The 21,400-nt window shown below is 25.7% G+C and overlaps 1 protein-coding gene across 1 annotated transcript in view; it reads left to right on the top strand.

Annotated features, from left to right (window-relative positions):
- The window catches only part of LOC111641526 (zinc finger protein castor homolog 1-like), a 57,815-nt gene extending 36,783 nt beyond the window's left edge, over positions 1-21,032 (top strand). The window contains exons 12-17 of the mRNA XM_023387701.1: positions 2,034-2,162; positions 2,363-2,378; positions 5,026-5,211; positions 5,290-5,661; positions 15,587-16,372; positions 17,764-21,032. Coding sequence (XP_023243469.1) covers positions 2,034-2,162; positions 2,363-2,378; positions 5,026-5,211; positions 5,290-5,661; positions 15,587-16,372; positions 17,764-18,894 — 2,620 coding nt within the window. The 3' untranslated portion in view covers positions 18,895-21,032. The remainder of the gene's footprint in view (positions 1-2,033; positions 2,163-2,362; positions 2,379-5,025; positions 5,212-5,289; positions 5,662-15,586; positions 16,373-17,763) is intronic.
- The last annotated feature ends 368 nt before the right edge of the window (positions 21,033-21,400 follow it).

Here is a 21,400-nt window from a genome sequence, read left to right as displayed (position 1 = left end):
AAAAAATTTTAATGAAGATATTTATCTTAATTATGAAAATATACTAGCATGTTTTTTAATTTTTGGAACCTAACCCTTTTTTTCGTATTAGTTCTTTGTTTTGTATAACACGGATTCACATAACACGGCAATTTTTTGGAACGTAACTACCGTGTTATACGGGGGTTACCTGTATATCATTATATAATGATATTAATACTTTTGAAAATTGTTAAGTATTAATATACACTTTAAAAGTATTTTATAATGTCTGCCATATCAAATTTTTTAATATATTTTTACTATATTTAATGATTTTAATTAATTTTTCTGATTTTATATTTAGTGCTATAAATATTCTAATTTTCTGAAATGATACAATTGTTAATAATTGATTATTTTTCATAATGAAAAGCAAAACATATTTACCTCATAAAAGTAAAAATATCGGCTGAATGACCAAGGCAGTAAAAGTGTCAGCCTACTGCTCTGGGGATCCAGGATCGAATCTACATGGAGAACTCCAGGAAGTTTTTATGGACTGCCTGTTTTCTCATGGACTGGATATGATAGGCACTTTCCCTCACCACTCAGCTGTCAAAACTGGGTGGTGAGGTCCTAGGGAGGACCTATGTGAGGACTTTTTTTTCAGGCCCATCATAGGTTCATCTAGGCCCTATGTATGGCCTAGCTGACCCCATGATGGGCCTGAAAAAAGGCCTCTTTTAGTGCTGTGCAGAAAGAGACAGAAATGATATATATATATATATATATAATCTTTTTATTTCTGTTTTCAAGATTTAAAATTTTTCATATCGACTCTATTTATAAATTAATTTTCAATTTCAATGAAAGTTTGAATTAGAATTGTGCATTGATTGCTTATTATTAAATATTATATTGATTAGTAGTTTATTTAAAATGAAAAAATATATAAATTAATTTATTTTATTTTTTCACATTAATTAAAAATTGTCAGAAATTAGAGAAATTGTATAATTTCTCCAATGGTTAATATCAAATAAATAAAAGGAATTTGTATTTATAATAAAAATTAACAAGACATAAATGAAACCCATATCTTGTGACTTTCTTATATTCTTTAAGTAAGATTAAAAAAACTCAAATGTAAATTAACAGTGTTTTATATTTATTATATTTGAATAAAATCTTTGAATGACTAATGAAGAAATGACTAAAATCTGAAGAGTAATGGCATAAAAACAATTCTTGATAATTTGAAAATTACCGTTTAAATGCTTAATATATGAATTTATAACTATCATGTTAACTTTACATTTATTTGATTTCACATTTATTGTAGTTCTATTTATAAATAAACTTTTAACCTCAATTTTAAGCATTATACAAATAGGGAAATGTGTTTTACTTGCCACACAAAGTTAATTTTTCCTGTTTTAATATTTCCTGTATTAACTATCATAAATATAATGTGTAATAATTAAATATAATTTATGACTTTTCTCTAAAATAAACATATCTTTAAAGTGAATTTTAAATGATCGATTATATTAATTTAACACAAAAATTTTCTTTATAAATTTAATGTAAATGTTATAAGCCTCTTAATATATTATTTCTTAATAAATCTTTTATATATTTTTTTTTGTATTTCATAACAATAATTGAGTGATAAAAAGTATATTACTTCATTTAGAAATATGAATATTAAGTAATTAAATTCTGATCTTGAACAATTTAAATTATTATAAGAGAATTAATTGAATTATATATTAAAATTTCTTAGAATTTTGATTTGTTAGGATACATGAGTAGTATAAGTTTAATTCTATTAAATAATTACTCAGAACAATAGTAATTATTTAATCAAAAAGGTACTCATTATTTAAACATTAAGATTGTTAACAACAACTATACTTTCTAATGAGAATAATTCTTACTTGATTATAGAAAATTTAACAATAAAGTAAGGAAAATATATTTATAAAAAATACTTGAGCAAATTTTTTTACGTATAATTTGAAATCCGAATAATAATTTAAGTTATATGATTTTTTTTTTTGTCTTTATAGATATGGTGTCAATGATATTTGTAAATCTGAATGTGAATATATTTGTAAGGAGCATTATCATTGCAAGACAGATAATTGTAATATGGTGTTTAAAGGGAAAGATATTTTAGGAGTTCAAGAGCATGCAAGGTAATATTTCAGTTTTTAATATATGAACATTTTTACTTTTTATTTTATTAGAATTTATTAAAATTAATCTATAACATTTGTTAATAAAAGATTTTATTATGCATTTTCTATACTTATTTACATATATACATACATATACATACACATAGTACACTCTTGTTAATCCAGTTTTTAATAATCCAGTTATTTTGGTTATTAAGGACTGGATTTGCAAAAGTTTGTTGTATGTGTATTAACAAGAGCTCTCAATTATCTGGAATACCCACCAATGTGGCATACCCATCACCTATGCACTTCTAAGTTTATAAAAATGTTAGTCATGTCACATGTCCTGTTTTCCTGTCTACTCATGTTTCATTTCTGTGTACAGTATTGCATTTCAGCATGGTATATTTATTTGTCTGCCTGCCTAATGAAAAGAATCAATATTGAAGATTGACATGTGATGTAATTCATTGCCTTTAGGCCTACACACTCAGTAATCCAGCACTCTTGCTAATCCATCAATTTCTTGCACAGAGCAAGAAATTGATGGATTAGCAAGAGACTAGTGTAATTAGTAAAAAAATGCAAAATGTACTTTGCAAAACATTCAAATATATAAATTATTCATTGAAAAATGCTATGATGATGATTGAAAATTCATGAAATCATGTAGATTTAAATCCAGATCTCTCATAATTAGAAAAGAATTTTCTTAATTGATATCAATTTGGCTGATTTTTTTTGTATGAATTATATTATTCTATTCCACAGTATTCTATAATTTATATTTTTGAAATACTCATCATACTTTCCGTATAAAACTTACATAAATAAAATTTTCATTTAATCCAAATAATTGTTATTTGAGAACATTTACAAATACTTTAAATTTAATTATGAAAGTTTTTAAAGGAATTGTTTCATTTCACAATTGATAAGTGTGAAATCATGATATTCATTTATAGTTTCTGAAATAACTGCATAATTGATGTTTGTTTACTTTTGAATAAATAAAAATGCAGTCTAAAATACTTAATATTTTAGAGACATCAATAACATTCAATGATTAACAACAGATGCTATTAATATATTTTAAAATAATATATATGTATATTTAAAATAACTTGGAAGAATCAATGGAGTTATTTATAGTAAAGGTTATTTTGATGTATGTATTTTACAATTATATCATTAGATAATTCATAGCCAAAATTTTAATTCTTTATTCCTCAAATAGAGTTTTTTAATTTATAAATGTTTTATATTGCAGTACATTGCAAATAATTATCAATTATTACACATTGTAAAAGAATGAAAAAATAATTTAATCACTTACTTTATTTAAACTTAATGTAAGTTGTGAATAATTTGAATTAATAGTTTTGGATAAATATTAATTTTTGAATATCATTTCTTTATTTCTTAATAATCAGTTATTATCATCATTTAATTGCATTATTGTAAATATATTTATAATTATATTATTTTGTTTTTAATTCAAATTTCTACAGAATTGTTTATTATTATAGATGCCAAAGAAATTTTGTTTTTATTAATAGAAAAGTTCTATGATATAAATCATTTATCTTAGTTAATTGTTATTAAAAAAGAAATTCTTAATAAAGAATATTTATGTAAATAAAATTTATGTCAGATTATAAATATTTTAAAATAAGTTTTTAAATTCTGTTTTAACTTTAATATTTATTTAATATTTCCTCAAGAAACAAATCTACAATTATTAGTTAAGACTTGCTTTAAATAAAATACATAGTTTATTTTTGTAAATTACATAAATTATTAATAAAGTACATATTCTGGAACTGTGTATTTTCTACACAGTTGTAGAATATGTAGTTTTCTAATCAAATTAAATCAGAAAATACAAAAAAAATATATCATTTAACTCAATTTCAAGTCTATTAGACAGATTTGACATAATACTGAGATCAGAAGGAGTAAATCTGATTTTCATACATGTTACAAATACAATATACTGTATATCTCTTACATTTTAAGTTATTCTACTGTTTTATGCAGTTTCAGTTTTTATTCTTATGTCGAATCATATTTTAATTTAATGGAATTTATTTTAAAAGTTATGATATTTTATATGATTTGACTTTAATTTCATTATTTAAAGCTGTTAGTAATTTTGTATATAAAAATAGTTGTTTTGTTTAAATAATTAAATTAAAGTGTCATATTAAGAAAAATTTAAAACACATAAACATGTTTCTTGTTAATTGATTCCATATATTATTACTTTTGCTTATGTTTAATTTTACTATTACCATAACCAAAATCAGTTTCAAATAAAAATTAGGATTAGAATTAATAATTATTAAGGTCAATATTGATGAAAAGTTAGTTAATTAGAAAATGTTTAGTATGTTTAATAAATAATGATTCAAATAAATTTTCAAACTAGATAATAGGCTAAATTTTATTTTCAATATTAATTAAATTAATTTATAATACTGTATATTAAAGATATTGATAAGTTAAATCTAGCATTTTCATTATTATTTATCATTATTTCATTTTCAAATATTCTAAATGAATTGGTTGTAGAGTTAATATTGCTATTAAAAATAATATCACAAGACTTGGTATATGTTGCATTGCTATTCTGTAAAAAGTGAAATTCTTTGAAGTGAAAGTTCTTTAATCCTGTATCAATTTTAAGAGTATTAGAATGAAGAGACAACTCAACATCTGAAAAATTTCTTATTATTAATTATGATTAAAGTTGCCAATATTTTACAAAAGTTGGAAAATTATAATAGTGATGATAGCTATTTAAACTAGAAAGACTTTTTATTTGATTTTTATACAATGTTTTAAAATTATCTGTTTCTAATGTTAATTAATACAGGAAGGATGCACTGAAGTCATTAGCAGTAATGACAAACCCTTTCGAAGATTGGACCATTATAAAATTCATGAATATTCTCGCAAAATAAATTTTTCTCATGATCAATCTCCACTATCAATGTCTTCTTCCATTGATGGTGTATTTAAGAGAAAACGAGGCCGACCTCCAAAAAATAGAATCATTGAAGTAAGTGAAAAAATAATCTTAATTTTTTAAAATAATTATATGATCAACACCAATATTTATGAAAAATTTTCCATGTAGTTTCCTATGTCGAGCACTTCTTGTCAGCTTCCACAAGCAATTTATACAAGCTTCAAATTACCAAAGCCAAGTTCACAACAACAACCAATATCATTTGGTCCATTTTCACCAACTTCTGTATCTTATACTGGAATACATCCACCAACACTTCTTCCAAAGACCACCAATTCAATATCATTACTTGCACCACCAACATCATCAGTTGCACTCTTAACATCTATTTCACCACCTTTCGTATCGCTTCCTACTTCAGGAAATAATTTGACATTACCCATGCTAAACCAATCTGTCGGCATTGTCGATCAAAAGTCAGTCGACGATGATTCCATTTTACATCATTCCCCTACAGAAACTGGCCAACTTAAACAAGAGGTAATAATAAAGTTATATATTAAAAATTAATATTTATTATGAATTGAAAGAGATTATATAAATTTAATTTTCATTTCTGAATATTATCAGATTTTTTTTTAAATAAAAATTTAGTAGAGTTAGATTTTTTCATTTCATATAAACAATTATTAATTAATTGTTTGACATCTAATAAATATAATTAATTTCTGGTTTGCATATTTTCAAAAAAGTAAATTTTGGAATATTATGGATTGATTTTTCTAATTTAAAAATTTCAAATAGTTTGTTTCCATGTTTTTATTTGTTGTTTTGCATAATATAACTGAGAGTACTACACAATGAATTGATATATGATAATTTATTAAATTCATTTTAATGGAAGGAATGATTCTTATCAATCTTTCTCTAACAAAATTAACACTTATCTACTTTACTCTTTGAAAAATTTTTGTTGTTATTATAAAGAATTTTCAAAATATTATTTCTAAATCAAATTAACAGTTATTAGTGTATATTGCTGATTCCTTTATATTTTAAGAAAGATTGACTTGGTTAGATGAAAAAGTTAATAATGAAAATTTCTGAATATATGAGAAATATGACAACATTAATAATTTATTTAACAACTTTGTACTATAATATATTTTCATACAGAAAATAATCATAATATATAACAAACATCTGCTTTGTTGGAGCTCACTGTAGAAAACTGGTATTTAAAGTGAGCTTTAACAAAGTACAATTTTGTTATANCCTGTGAATCTTGCATGCCGCTTTATATTAACACTTCCTTTGTTACTCAATACTTCCACTGTTAACACTGTTAACACTTCCATTGTTGACACTTCCATTGTTACACATCTTCGAAGTCAACCACTTTCAACCCCATGTCTCCCACACCCTTATAACACAGAATGCAAGAATTAGGTCCCTGTTTCCAGACTAATTAAAGAATTTTTACATACAGTCAAATAAACTATTTTCAATTTGATCAATTTTCCGGAACGTTTACAATCGTTCTATAATTGAACCAATTCAAATTCGAATACAAATTTGAATTTAAAATGGTTCGAACATTTTTAAAATCGAAATAGAAAATCTTTGAAGTCAACCACTTTAAGCCTCCATATCTCCCGCACCCTTACAGCTATCAAGATGCATGAACCACCATAGTGCACGAATGGAAACTTGGGGCTACTACCACATACAAACATCATTCATGTGTGATGTGTAGTTTTGGCTGAAAAGTGAAATATGGGGACACACGTCCATTTATATANTTTACTATATTTAATGATTTTAATTAATTTTTCTGATTTTATATTTAGTGCTATAAATATTCTAATTTTCTGAAATGATACAATTGTTAATAATTGATTATTTTTCATAATGAAAAGCAAAACATATTTACCTCATAAAAGTAAAAATATCGGCTGAATGACCAAGGCAGTAAAAGTGTCAGCCTACTGCTCTGGGGATCCAGGATCGAATCTACATGGAGAACTCCAGGAAGTTTTTATGGACTGCCTGTTTTCTCATGGACTGGATATGATAGGCACTTTCCCTCACCACTCAGCTGTCAAAACTGGGTGGTGAGGTCCTAGGGAGGACCTATGTGAGGACTTTTTTTTCAGGCCCATCATAGGTTCATCTAGGCCCTATGTATGGCCTAGCTGACCCCATGATGGGCCTGAAAAAAGGCCTCTTTTAGTGCTGTGCAGAAAGAGACAGAAATGATATATATATATATATTNTTTAATGGAATTTATTTTAAAAGTTATGATATTTTATATGATTTGACTTTAATTTCATTATTTAAAGCTGTTAGTAATTTTGTATATAAAAATAGTTGTTTTGTTTAAATAATTAAATTAAAGTGTCATATTAAGAAAAATTTAAAACACATAAACTGAATGACTAATGAAGAAATGACTAAAATCTGAAGAGTAATGGCATAAAAACAATTCTTGATAATTTGAAAATTACCGTTTAAATGCTTAATATATGAATTTATAACTATCATGTTAACTTTACATTTATTTGATTTCACATTTATTGTAGTTCTATTTATAAATAAACTTTTAACCTCAATTTTAAGCATTATACAAATAGGGAAATGTGTTTTACTTGCCACACAAAGTTAATTTTTCCTGTTTTAATATTTCCTGTATTAACTATCATAAATATAATGTGTAATAATTAAATATAATTTATGACTTTTCTCTAAAATAAACATATCTTTAAAGTGAATTTTAAATGATCGATTATATTAATTTAACACAAAAATTTTCTTTATAAATTTAATGTAAATGTTATAAGCCTCTTAATATATTATTTCTTAATAAATCTTTTATATATTTTTTTTTGTATTTCATAACAATAATTGAGTGATAAAAAGTATATTACTTCATTTAGAAATATGAATATTAAGTAATTAAATTCTGATCTTGAACAATTTAAATTATTATAAGAGAATTAATTGAATTATATATTAAAATTTCTTAGAATTTTGATTTGTTAGGATACATGAGTAGTATAAGTTTAATTCTATTAAATAATTACTCAGAACAATAGTAATTATTTAATCAAAAAGGTACTCATTATTTAAACATTAAGATTGTTAACAACAACTATACTTTCTAATGAGAATAATTCTTACTTGATTATAGAAAATTTAACAATAAAGTAAGGAAAATATATTTATAAAAAATACTTGAGCAAATTTTTTTACGTATAATTTGAAATCCGAATAATAATTTAAGTTATATGATTTTTTTTTTTGTCTTTATAGATATGGTGTCAATGATATTTGTAAATCTGAATGTGAATATATTTGTAAGGAGCATTATCATTGCAAGACAGATAATTGTAATATGGTGTTTAAAGGGAAAGATATTTTAGGAGTTCAAGAGCATGCAAGGTAATATTTCAGTTTTTAATATATGAACATTTTTACTTTTTATTTTATTAGAATTTATTAAAATTAATCTATAACATTTGTTAATAAAAGATTTTATTATGCATTTTCTATACTTATTTACATATATACATACATATACATACACATAGTACACTCTTGTTAATCCAGTTTTTAATAATCCAGTTATTTTGGTTATTAAGGACTGGATTTGCAAAAGTTTGTTGTATGTGTATTAACAAGAGCTCTCAATTATCTGGAATACCCACCAATGTGGCATACCCATCACCTATGCACTTCTANAAAAAAAAATTTTTTTAATTTAGCCTTTATTGCATATTTAACTTTTTTCACAAATTTGAGAAACACAATTGATTCTGATTAATTTGTTATTTTTAATACTATAAATAGGCATTTTGACTTTTCAAAACTCTTTAAAAAATATAATTAATTTTTGTGTCATAGAGTTGAACTTTTCTAGTATGTACAGTACTTATTGAGCATTAAATTGAATAATGGCAAGAGCTGGATATTTTATGGACAAACTTGTCATGTTTTATTAATTTACTAATTTTTTTTCTAACTTTTTCTAAATTAATTATTCTAAACATTTTTCATGTTAGTTTTTGATGTTTTATATTATATCTCAAATTCATTCTGTAAAGTTATAAAATAGACTGATAACATTCTGATATATTTGCATATTTGTACTCTTAAATATTTTTGAATATATTATTTTTATCAAATACATACATATTACAGTTGGCCCCCCTATAACACTGTTGATAATTCCATTTTATATGAATTCCATATTGTACAAGCCACTTAGATTTTACAAATATGTGAGCCATTCACAGCCCGGCATGTATTTGTAAAATCTAAATGATTCATACAACATGGAATTCATATAAAATGGAATTATCAACAGTGTTATAGGGGAGTCAACTGTATACAGTTATTAGAAAAATCATGTAAATTAAAATTTTTGATATTTAATAATAATATACTGTAATTCAAATTATAAATAGAATTTTTCAACATGATCTAAATTATAATAAATGACCATTTGTAATAATTTGAGATTCTTAAAATTTAAATTGATTGTGAAGCTACTAAACATTGAACATTGGTTTTAATGTATTTTATTTTAGTCTTTAAATTTTAAAAGAAATTTATTTTATATCTTGTAAACAGGAAAATGTGTAAGGAATGATTTACTTGTTGAAAGGATGGAAGGTCAGTTATCTGCTGACTTATGAATAAAATGACTTTTGACCTTTCTTTCAGTCATGTTCTATATAAATTATCAGTAAAAGAAAGAAAAAACTTCAGTTACAAACAAAGGTTGAAATAAAGTTTGTNAATTGTAATATGGTGTTTAAAGGGAAAGATATTTTAGGAGTTCAAGAGCATGCAAGGTAATATTTCAGTTTTTAATATATGAACATTTTTACTTTTTATTTTATTAGAATTTATTAAAATTAATCTATAACATTTGTTAATAAAAGATTTTATTATGCATTTTCTATACTTATTTACATATATACATACATATACATACACATAGTACACTCTTGTTAATCCAGTTTTTAATAATCCAGTTATTTTGGTTATTAAGGACTGGATTTGCAAAAGTTTGTTGTATGTGTATTAACAAGAGCTCTCAATTATCTGGAATACCCACCAATGTGGCATACCCATCACCTATGCACTTCTAAGTTTATAAAAATGTTAGTCATGTCACATGTCCTGTTTTCCTGTCTACTCATGTTTCATTTCTGTGTACAGTATTGCATTTCAGCATGGTATATTTATTTGTCTGCCTGCCTAATGAAAAGAATCAATATTGAAGATTGACATGTGATGTAATTCATTGCCTTTAGGCCTACACACTCAGTAATCCAGCACTCTTGCTAATCCATCAATTTCTTGCACAGAGCAAGAAATTGATGGATTAGCAAGAGACTAGTGTAATTAGTAAAAAAATGCAAAATGTACTTTGCAAAACATTCAAATATATAAATTATTCATTGAAAAATGCTATGATGATGATTGAAAATTCATGAAATCATGTAGATTTAAATCCAGATCTCTCATAATTAGAAAAGAATTTTCTTAATTGATATCAATTTGGCTGATTTTTTTTGTATGAATTATATTATTCTATTCCACAGTATTCTATAATTTATATTTTTGAAATACTCATCATACTTTCCGTATAAAACTTACATAAATAAAATTTTCATTTAATCCAAATAATTGTTATTTGAGAACATTTACAAATACTTTAAATTTAATTATGAAAGTTTTTAAAGGAATTGTTTCATTTCACAATTGATAAGTGTGAAATCATGATATTCATTTATAGTTTCTGAAATAACTGCATAATTGATGTTTGTTTACTTTTGAATAAATAAAAATGCAGTCTAAAATACTTAATATTTTAGAGACATCAATAACATTCAATGATTAACAACAGATGCTATTAATATATTTTAAAATAATATATATGTATATTTAAAATAACTTGGAAGAATCAATGGAGTTATTTATAGTAAAGGTTATTTTGATGTATGTATTTTACAATTATATCATTAGATAATTCATAGCCAAAATTTTAATTCTTTATTCCTCAAATAGAGTTTTTTAATTTATAAATGTTTTATATTGCAGTACATTGCAAATAATTATCAATTATTACACATTGTAAAAGAATGAAAAAATAATTTAATCACTTACTTTATTTAAACTTAATGTAAGTTGTGAATAATTTGAATTAATAGTTTTGGATAAATATTAATTTTTGAATATCATTTCTTTATTTCTTAATAATCAGTTATTATCATCATTTAATTGCATTATTGTAAATATATTTATAATTATATTATTTTGTTTTTAATTCAAATTTCTACAGAATTGTTTATTATTATAGATGCCAAAGAAATTTTGTTTTTATTAATAGAAAAGTTCTATGATATAAATCATTTATCTTAGTTAATTGTTATTAAAAAAGAAATTCTTAATAAAGAATATTTATGTAAATAAAATTTATGTCAGATTATAAATATTTTAAAATAAGTTTTTAAATTCTGTTTTAACTTTAATATTTATTTAATATTTCCTCAAGAAACAAATCTACAATTATTAGTTAAGACTTGCTTTAAATAAAATACATAGTTTATTTTTGTAAATTACATAAATTATTAATAAAGTACATATTCTGGAACTGTGTATTTTCTACACAGTTGTAGAATATGTAGTTTTCTAATCAAATTAAATCAGAAAATACAAAAAAAATATATCATTTAACTCAATTTCAAGTCTATTAGACAGATTTGACATAATACTGAGATCAGAAGGAGTAAATCTGATTTTCATACATGTTACAAATACAATATACTGTATATCTCTTACATTTTAAGTTATTCTACTGTTTTATGCAGTTTCAGTTTTTATTCTTATGTCGAATCATATTTTAATTTAATGGAATTTATTTTAAAAGTTATGATATTTTATATGATTTGACTTTAATTTCATTATTTAAAGCTGTTAGTAATTTTGTATATAAAAATAGTTGTTTTGTTTAAATAATTAAATTAAAGTGTCATATTAAGAAAAATTTAAAACACATAAACATGTTTCTTGTTAATTGATTCCATATATTATTACTTTTGCTTATGTTTAATTTTACTATTACCATAACCAAAATCAGTTTCAAATAAAAATTAGGATTAGAATTAATAATTATTAAGGTCAATATTGATGAAAAGTTAGTTAATTAGAAAATGTTTAGTATGTTTAATAAATAATGATAATATAATTAAATAATAAAATTTTAGTTTTGGAATTAATAAACACAAAATAGAATTTTAATTAATAAAAATATGATATTGATTTAAATAAATCAATAGAAGTAATGTTCAGAGAATGTAATGAGATAAATTTGAAAAGTTATATTATTTTCTATAATTTTAGATACAGTGGTGCCTCGTATAACATACTTAATCCGTTCCAGGTGCACGTCCGTTAAGTGAATAGTCCGTTATATGAAACGCATTTTCCCATAGAAATACATGTTAAAACATATAATTTGTTCCGCAGCATAAAATAACCTTACTGTACCATAAAAAAAATGAAAATTGAGCAGTCACCAATTATGACGGGTAGTCAGATGTTGTGAGGAGGAGGTGGAGGAACACTTTCTTTACACATTCATACAGATACAGACTTTTTACACATTGCAGCAGGTATCTTTTTATTGTTTAATCGGAGTCAGATTCAGGAGAGGCTACCGGAGCTTACAGGGTCAACTCCTCTTGTTTCATCCTTTGTTTTTTTGGCACATGGCTTCTTGAAAAACAGGTCCAAGGTGGTCTGTTTCTCTCTCTTCTTCAACACCTGTCAGAAATGACAGGCAAGGGTGTCATTGTAGAGATCATTGATCCTGTTGGCCTCAGCTGTGTTTGGATAATGAGTGTTGGTAAACTCCTGAACATCTCCCCATTTGACAAGGAAGTTTTTGTCAACTTTCACTCCTGATGATGTCTTGCTTTGTTTCAATTGAAATCACCTTTCTGTTTTTTTAGAAGCCATGATTTGCACAACACTTGAACCTGCACTGAGGTGATGTACGTAATAAACAAGGGAGCAAGCCGAATCCCAACGGGAGCTCTGTACTTCAGATATACTAATAATATATTCTAATAATACTAATATATTATAAAAATAGCAGATTGTCATTAGCAATGGCAAAAGAGTGGANTCACCTACGCCAAAGAAACAGCATCTTTCGTCGAGTGATGATGATGATATCAAAAGTCCAGTAACGACAGTCTTATCATCCAGTGGTGTTATTAGCAGCATAAATTTTTGTGCTGACAATCAACCAAAAACAAGTGTTGTAAGAGCCTCTGGTACTTTTTATCCACTTTCAGCATTCTCAACATCAAGTTTGACAACAGGAACTTCTGTTCCAACTTTCAGTTCTAACACTATATTCAGTGAAACTGATAAAGGAAAAGATAAATCATTCCCTTCAATGTCACCTAAGCCTGATCATGCATTGACAAAACTTTTACAGCAACCTGGTCCAAATATAAGAAATTCATTTCAAGGAACTGAAAAGCATATTCAATATGGACCTACAATTAGCTGTGGAAGGCCATTTTGCAAGCTGAAAAAGAAAGAACATTTTCATTGTAATGTTTGCAATCAGGTAAGTAAACATGAATTTCAAGAAATGCTGCTGATAATGGATGGAATTATTTTTACTAAATTAAAGTTTATCAAAACAAATAAGGTTAGAATAATCAAATAGATAGAATTCATTATTTTCAACTGTGGAGACTATGTGTATAATGTTGGGTGATTTGTATTCACATTTCTTTTTTTCTATCATAAAATATCTTTTGTGATATTTTTTCCTGAAAACAATAAAATATATTTTCAAGTAAAAACTCTTTTATTATTTTTGTTTTTGTAAAAGAATGTATTGCAAGAATTTTTTATGGTAATAAGATTTCGAGTTTAATAATATAAAATAAAATTAATTTATATGAATGTAAAAATGTTTCCTTTTCTGTCTAAGGGTTGGTAGGGGAATGCATATGATCCACATTTAGTCTCATCACAATATTACGGTTGTCTGATTGTGATGTCGGCACCTGGAAAAACCAAATATTTGTTCTAGGAAATGATGTGAGACTGATTGCACTGACGGATGAACAGATATCTGTTAGTTAGGATTCAATATCATAACTAGACATACTCTGGCTAATTCACCTGTAATTTTATTTAATTGATGATAATGTAAGAAAATTTCTTGGAATTAAAGTGCAATTCTAAAATAATATATCACTAATTTAATTAATTAAAGGCTACAAATTGAATTACATTTAAATTTGCTATATTTTCATAAATATACAGAAAAAAATTAATAATTATTTTAAATTTTATTTTATTTATCATAATCGTATAAAAAATTCTTCTGCTTCATTGCATTGTTTTTAATGATTTTTAAATAGAATAATTCAACAGATAATGCCATTTTTTAAATCATCAATATTGATGCACTTTTTTATAATTTAACAGATTTGGATTTAATCAGCTTGCCAAATTATAATAAGCTGTTTGATGTAATATTAAGAATTAAAATTACTTGTCAAAACAATAAAAGAATATTTTGCGAATAAATAGATTTAACTATTTCTTCATCAATTATATCAATTACTTATAATTAATTCAGAATTAAATAATTTTTAACTAATTAATAAATTATAAATATATACATCTTTTTAAAATTCAAATGCAAGCTTTTATCAGCATATTTGAATATTCTATAACAGTTTAATATATAAAAATTTCATCTAAGTTTCCAAGATAACAATATTGTTAGAATCTGAAGATGAAGAAATAAGAGAACAAGTATATAAAAGAAGAAATAACATTGATATGAAAATTCTTCTGAGAAGTAATCATCAGCAACAACAATTACAAGAATTTGATAATTATTTTTATTGAAGTATTCGAGTAAATATTAATGAAAGAATATTTCTTCAATGTATTTGGTGTAATGTAATAAACAAATAAATGCATTTTGTTGAATACAGTGATAGAAAATATTGAAAACATATAATAATGGGTGCTAATTGTAATTTAAAATAATGAAGCTGAAGTTGAAGGGAGTACTGGTTATTGACCAAATTTATTAGTTTAAAAATTTAACTTTTTCTATCTGAATTATTTATAAATAAATTTAACAATAATTGATATATATTTAAATTGTCTTTGGAATATTTTTTCTTTCAATCTCTTTTTTATGGCATTTAAAAACTTAGTCTCTAATAGACTTACTCTATTTAAGCTTTTGTTTTTATGCATTTTCTGCTTGTAATTTTCTTGGCTCAAATTACTATTTTGGATTTATAATCTTTTCAAACTACAAATTACAATACAACCTAAATTATTATTTAAAATTTCAAACTGTTTGAAAAAAACTCAACAATGGCCATCTCCCTCTACTTCCAGATACAAGAAGGATTCTATGCATTTCCTGATAATACACCTTGTCCTGATGAACAATGCATGTTTTACGGTCAGCATCATTTCCATTGCACCCAGCCTCGTTGCTTCTACGTCACAGACCGCAGTGACATCCTACTTTTACATTCTAAGGATTTTCATGACAACATTGACATCATGGAAGGTTATGTGTTTTATGATTGGAGTGTTGACTGTCAGTATTCTAACTGTCCTAGCAACAAGGTAAACCGTCATTTTCACTGTACTCGACCAAACTGTAACTATTCCTTTGTGCGATATAGTACAATGAGCTTGCATGAACAAAAACATAGAAATATTTCACCTACGCCAAAGAAACAGCATCTTTCGTCGAGTGATGATGATGATATCAAAAGTCCAGTAACGACAGTCTTATCATCCAGTGGTGTTATTAGCAGCATAAATTTTTGTGCTGACAATCAACCAAAAACAAGTGTTGTAAGAGCCTCTGGTACTTTTTATCCACTTTCAGCATTCTCAACATCAAGTTTGACAACAGGAACTTCTGTTCCAACTTTCAGTTCTAACACTATATTCAGTGAAACTGATAAAGGAAAAGATAAATCATTCCCTTCAATGTCACCTAAGCCTGATCATGCATTGACAAAACTTTTACAGCAACCTGGTCCAAATATAAGAAATTCATTTCAAGGAACTGAAAAGCATATTCAATATGGACCTACAATTAGCTGTGGAAGGCCATTTTGCAAGCTGAAAAAGAAAGAACATTTTCATTGTAATGTTTGCAATCAGGTAAGTAAACATGAATTTCAAGAAATGCTGCTGATAATGGATGGAATTATTTTTACTAAATTAAAGTTTATCAAAACAAATAAGGTTAGAATAATCAAATAGATAGAATTCATTATTTTCAACTGTGGAGACTATGTGTATAATGTTGGGTGATTTGTATTCACATTTCTTTTTTTCTATCATAAAATATCTTTTGTGATATTTTTTCCTGAAAACAATAAAATATATTTTCAAGTAAAAACTCTTTTATTATTTTTGTTTTTGTAAAAGAATGTATTGCAAGAATTTTTTATGGTAATAAAAGAAGAAATGTGAACTTTACTTTTCACAATCTCTTAGATATAATATATGCTAATAATTAATTACATATAGTTGAAAGTTTAGATTAGATACATAAGTAAATGATTTGTAATTCTATTTCTAAACGTTTTTACACATCGTGTTTAATATACACAATAATAAAATATGATTAAAACTTGAAGACCTTAAAACAATCTTATACAGGGATTTTCTGTATATTAAATGTGTTCTTCTTTCCATATACTATAATGTGAATTGAATAGGTTAAATGGTAACAAAGAATTATTGCTGTTTAGCCTATTGCTGGAATTGAAAGTTTTATTGTGTTTTAATTCATTATTTTTTACATTTCTTTGCATTTTCAACTTACTTAATATTTTTGTATGTTGCTATTTTTAATTTTATTTTTTACACTTTGTTTTGTTTTTAATTGGGTGTTTGTTTGTTTGTTTTAGTTACTATGGGGTAATCATTTCAACTCATGTAAGACTTACAAATAATAAATAAATAAATTTTTAATATTGTGTACTTCTTTACATGTTATATATTTACTTAAAGTAAATGGTAGCTATAATAGCTATTGTGTATTATAATAGCTGAACTAATTTCATATTATAAACCATAAGACTTCAATTATTTAAAATAGTTTTAAAATTATGATGAAGGAATGTTTCATGTTGAATTGTTCATTAGTATTTACATTTGTTTTATATAAGAACAATTAAATAAAATAATTATTAATTTACAGTTATAGATTATTTTAAGTTTTTATAAATTAAATTTTCATTTTAGAGAATAAGAATCAATCAAGTATTCTTCTTTGATTAACTTATAAGTTATATTAATACTGTATTTAAAATTAATTTTTTTAGATTTTATTGTTTTTTGTATGTTATATTCATTAAAGTGTTATAAAATACTGGATAAGAGTTAAATTGATGATAATACATTAAATACTTAATATAATGATATAAAAATATCTAAATTGTTTTGAAAAGAAGAAAGCCAGTTTATATGTAAAATAAATTTCACATATTATATATTTCTTTTAAATTTTTAATTGAAACTTATTTATTTCTTTTCTTTTTTAGACATTTTCCAATTTCTTACGTTTAAAGCCGCATGTAACAAAACATTGTGGAGCAGTTAGTCCAGTTCCTATATACTGTGGCAGTGGAGGAAGTCCTGAATCCCCACCATCCGCTACACTCCCTGGAGAAGATGGATTAGACGAAAGAGAAGGAACATCCGATGATGATGATGAAGGAAAAGATGAGCAGTGTAATATTATTCCTGACTCTTCGTATCATGAAGCAAACATACTTGATTCAAGTCGAGATGAACTTAAAATAGCGATGCCTTCCCTATACACTTGGCAGGCAATGACATCTGGTTCTCCTTCGATCACTTTGCAAAGTCCACCTTCATATGCGAACAGTGTTGAAATTTCAGATGCACATCTCTCAAATTCCTTTATTAACAGACCGAGTTCATTTATCACTCAAGCTACTTCTGATGTTTCTAAAAAAGAAAAATTTTATGGTTCACCTCAAGTTGATTTTAATGCTCACATGACTGAAACTGATTGCATGGACCAAAATAAATTAATTCGCAAACGAACTTTTCCCGAGAAGCGTGATGATGTATCAGAGCCAAAGAAGATCAAATTGACAAGTTTGCGAATTTTAAAAGATGAACCCGTACCTTCAGGTTATGTTCGTTATCGTTTTAACGAAGACTGTGGTTACTCGTTCTGTGGTTACAGGGAACATCAAACCCATTTTCATTGTATGAGGAAAGATTGTGGATATAGTTTCTGTGACAAAACTAGATTTGTGCAACATACTGCTCGACACGAGCGTCTCGATACTCTTATGGGTGGTGATTTTCAACAGTATCGCTCAAATGTCAATTGTGGTCGTTCAGAGTGCATATATGCAAATACACTTGGTGCCATGGCAAACAAATCCTCCCACTTCCATTGCATCAAATGTGATTTTGTATGTACAGATACCAATAAGGTGGTAGCTCATCGTAGACAGCATACCAAAATGGACAGTATCAGTGCTGCAGGATTTGAAAAGTTCACCCAATTACAAAACTGCAATGTACAAGGTTGCAATCATAACCAGAGACAAACTCATTATCACTGCCTGAAATGCCAATATGCAGTCTTAGGTCTATCTCAAATGTCATCTCATAAATATCGTCACATGGAATGATTTCCAGAATTTAATTTCAGGGTAATATAATCAGTTTTTATGCAAATTTTCAAATATCCACATAGATGCTTAAAAATAATTGTAAGTCAATATTTATTTATCAAAGCAGAATATTTACATAAAAAACCATCACGTCAAGATCAGTGTTTCAGAATTATCTACTCACAATTATTATTGATTTTTACAAATTAAGCATCTATTCTGTTACAAAAAAATGAAACTATTTTCAAAATAGAAAAGGCTGAGGAATATATCAGAATAAGGAAAATGAATGCCAGAATGTAAATTCCAACAAATCACCACCTCAGGACTATATTCCTCTTGGGGACAACTGTTGATATTTACCAGTTTAGGGTCCATTATAGTGTTATGCAGTACAAAGTGCCTTTCAAGTGTAATGTCCTGTTTCCAGCATTCCTATATGACCTTTACAAGCACCAAGTGCTCCCATGTAGTGATTGTATTATAGAACAAATCATTGGAAGATAAAATATTATTGCAAAGCAATATAAGCAACCTCCTAGTATCCAGTATGTATTATGACAGAACTTTAGATTTAGTTGATTATTATTATTATACTATTATTATTATTATTATTATTATATTATTATTATTATTATTATTATATTATTATTATTAATTATTTTTTACAACCAAAATGCAAGTTCTGCCAATACTGTATCAAGTATATAGTGTTATTATTTACGTGCCAAAAAACGAAGACGATAAACTTCTTCCATTGCCTGCCCATAAAATTTGCATAATGAAATTCATTTTGGCAGCAAATGTTTGCATTTTTAAATTCTACTTATGGAAGTGGAGCGTTTATGGGTGGACAAAGTATATAAAGAAAGCAACCGAAGATAAATTCACTCTGTGATATTGTGACAGAAATTAAAAGAGGAGATACGGAGTACACTCCAAAGTAATTGTGCTGAAAGAAGAATTGGAAATAACAAACTGAAAGATAATTAGATCATCTGTGCTAGTCACAACTGTAAGATATGGTCATTGGTGAGTTAGCATTATCATGCTAGGGTGATGGTATACCCAAATTCCACATTTTTTAGTGTTAAACACAGGGATATACTCTAGGTGTTTTGTGCCTTCCCATTTCATTGGTGTGTTGTGCAGATAGTTTAGTCCGGGAACCTGTATTTATTTTACCAAAAAAGTTTACCATGTTTTGTGATGTAGGCAAAAGACAGTTGAAGAAAATGTGAATACTGGCAAAGAAAAGGGACTATTTTATAGACAAAAAACTAAAATTTTTGTGTGTGAGCATGTGTGTATGCATGTGATTTCATCCTTGTGGCAATGTCGATATGTGCCAGGTTTTGTGTTTAGTAATGTCTCTAAAAGAGACCAATATTCTTTCCACAATAGATTTAAATATTTACTGTACTGTATGTTCATTATAGGTCACAGATACTTCCATCGAATTCCATAAAATTAGTTCACAAGTGCCTTAGATTCTCATATATTTAATTTACCATAGATCTTCATCCCTTTAGAGACAATCTATCAAATACATATCAATTTTATATGATTACTAAAGTTTAATTACAATTTCCCAAAGGCACTGTTTGCAATAGTATCAATAAGTTCAAAATTTTCAATTTTAAAAAACCTCCAAAATAAAAAACAAAATAAAAAGTGGCATTAATTTTCTTGAAGGTAATTTTGGTTCTGATTTTTTTTTATTTTTAACTCAATTAGGTGCCATAAATTGAAACTTCATGTACACATACACATTTGAAATTCAATTAGCCAAAATTTTACATTTGGTGATTTCATTTAATGCCAAGATTAAAAAAAATTACAAATTTTTTTCAAACTTTTCATTATTTTAATAAAGGGAATAGTGCCTTTTTAAAATTTATATACATTTTCAAAAATTGCATTAAGTTATGGCCAGTATAATTAACGTAAAAATTCGGATGTACTCTTTTTTGACTACCATTAAATTATTCTAAGCATTTCTTTGCCTTGTAAGCATTCTCCAATACCCGAAACACTAATTTACATGCATTATTATGGAAGTCTCTGCTTGTCTTATTTGATTTAGAAGTGAACCATTTTTGTCACATCAAACTGATTTCAAAATAAATGATCTGCAGTTGATTTTAACTACTGCACAAGTTGTCTGTGTCTTGTATCGAATTTTAACACCCGTGTTAATTAAATATACAATTTATTTTCTATATAAATAAATTTTAATCTTAATTCATTAACGTTTTAAAATTTATAAACTTTTATAAACAATTTATTTCTAAAAAATAAAGAAGATAAAGCCGTGCAAATTTTTTCCCCGATAAATTACCGAATAAATGCTATTATTAAATATAAATCGGTTTTAACTTTTTTCAATATACAAATAATTGCATTTTCTTTTATCTAATTTATTATTTAGGCAAACGTCGGTACAAACCTCAATGAGATTAAGTACGAAATTGTTCCACAAACCGGAGGCATCAATTATCTCTAACGAAAAAATGAAATTAAG

The sequence above is a fragment of the Centruroides sculpturatus genome, unplaced genomic scaffold (genome assembly GCF_000671375.1).
Source record: "Centruroides sculpturatus isolate CEXI.00-Female unplaced genomic scaffold, Cexi_2.0 scaffold1580, whole genome shotgun sequence".
Classification (NCBI taxonomy): domain Eukaryota; kingdom Metazoa; phylum Arthropoda; class Arachnida; order Scorpiones; family Buthidae; genus Centruroides; species Centruroides sculpturatus.
This window is presented reverse-complemented; position numbering and strand designations above follow the sequence as displayed.